Source organism: Acanthisitta chloris, unplaced genomic scaffold (assembly GCF_000695815.1).
Source record: "Acanthisitta chloris isolate BGI_N310 unplaced genomic scaffold, ASM69581v1 scaffold43545, whole genome shotgun sequence".
Taxonomy (NCBI): Eukaryota; Metazoa; Chordata; class Aves; order Passeriformes; family Acanthisittidae; genus Acanthisitta; species Acanthisitta chloris.
Window position 1 is genome coordinate 15,969 of NW_008674123.1, and position 776 is coordinate 16,744.

Genomic DNA, 776 nt, shown 5'->3' on the forward strand with positions numbered 1-776 from the left:
CTTTCGCGGGGGCTGAAGCTCAGGGCAATTGAGTGTAACAGTCATGGTAGTGAATTTCTTGGGCTTGCAGAAGGAACAAGACTGGAAGGAGCCTTCTTCTTTACGGACATGCCTGGGGATGTAGAAAGAATTGCACTGGCCATAGCAGAACCTGTTGATAATGGTACGACTGTTGCAGCCTTCTTCATGGATAGTTTGTTTGAGGGGTTGAGTTTTACACCAATCCCTCTTTAAGTATTTGCGCTCAGTGATGTGCAATGCCTCCTGACTAGACTCCAGCACCTCTTCAGCAGGCATTGAGGTGCCTTTTCCTCGTTCTCGATGCCTAGAGCCGGACTGCTGCTGCGTCTGCATTTGCTCTGAATCATTGGGCTGATCTTTGTCAGGAGGAGGGATAGCACCTTGAGAGCCACGATTCCTTTTCCTCCCTTCTGCTGTTGTTAGCAGAAATCCCATCAGAAGAAACAAGGCACCAACAGCACACAGTGTACGGACCATCCTATATGGAGGAAGTTGAGGAAATAAAGCACAGTTGTGGATTTCAGATATCAACACAAGCCAGGTATGAGGTAAATTTTCAGTTCCATAAAATACACGTGTGCACACATACACACTTATAAAAGATAAGAATTCAGCCTTTTCTAGCTGGAGAGTTGTTTCCAAATTACCAGGTGATACAAGCTTTCAAATACGGTGGATTGAAAGTCAGAGGCTAAAGTAAGTCCAAACAGAATTATATTCTGGGAACCCTCTATCTTTTTCCACCTCTTTTCTGC

At 45.1% G+C, this 776-nt stretch overlaps 1 protein-coding gene across 1 annotated transcript; it reads right to left on the bottom strand.

The window, feature by feature from the left end:
- GREM1 (gremlin 1, DAN family BMP antagonist) lies at positions 1-498 on the bottom strand (the record flags this gene model as incomplete). Its single annotated transcript, XM_009075205.1, has 1 exon — positions 1-498. A coding segment is annotated over exon 1 (498 nt), but the record flags the coding sequence as incomplete, so codon positions are not given.
- Between the last annotated feature and the right edge of the window lie 278 nt (positions 499-776).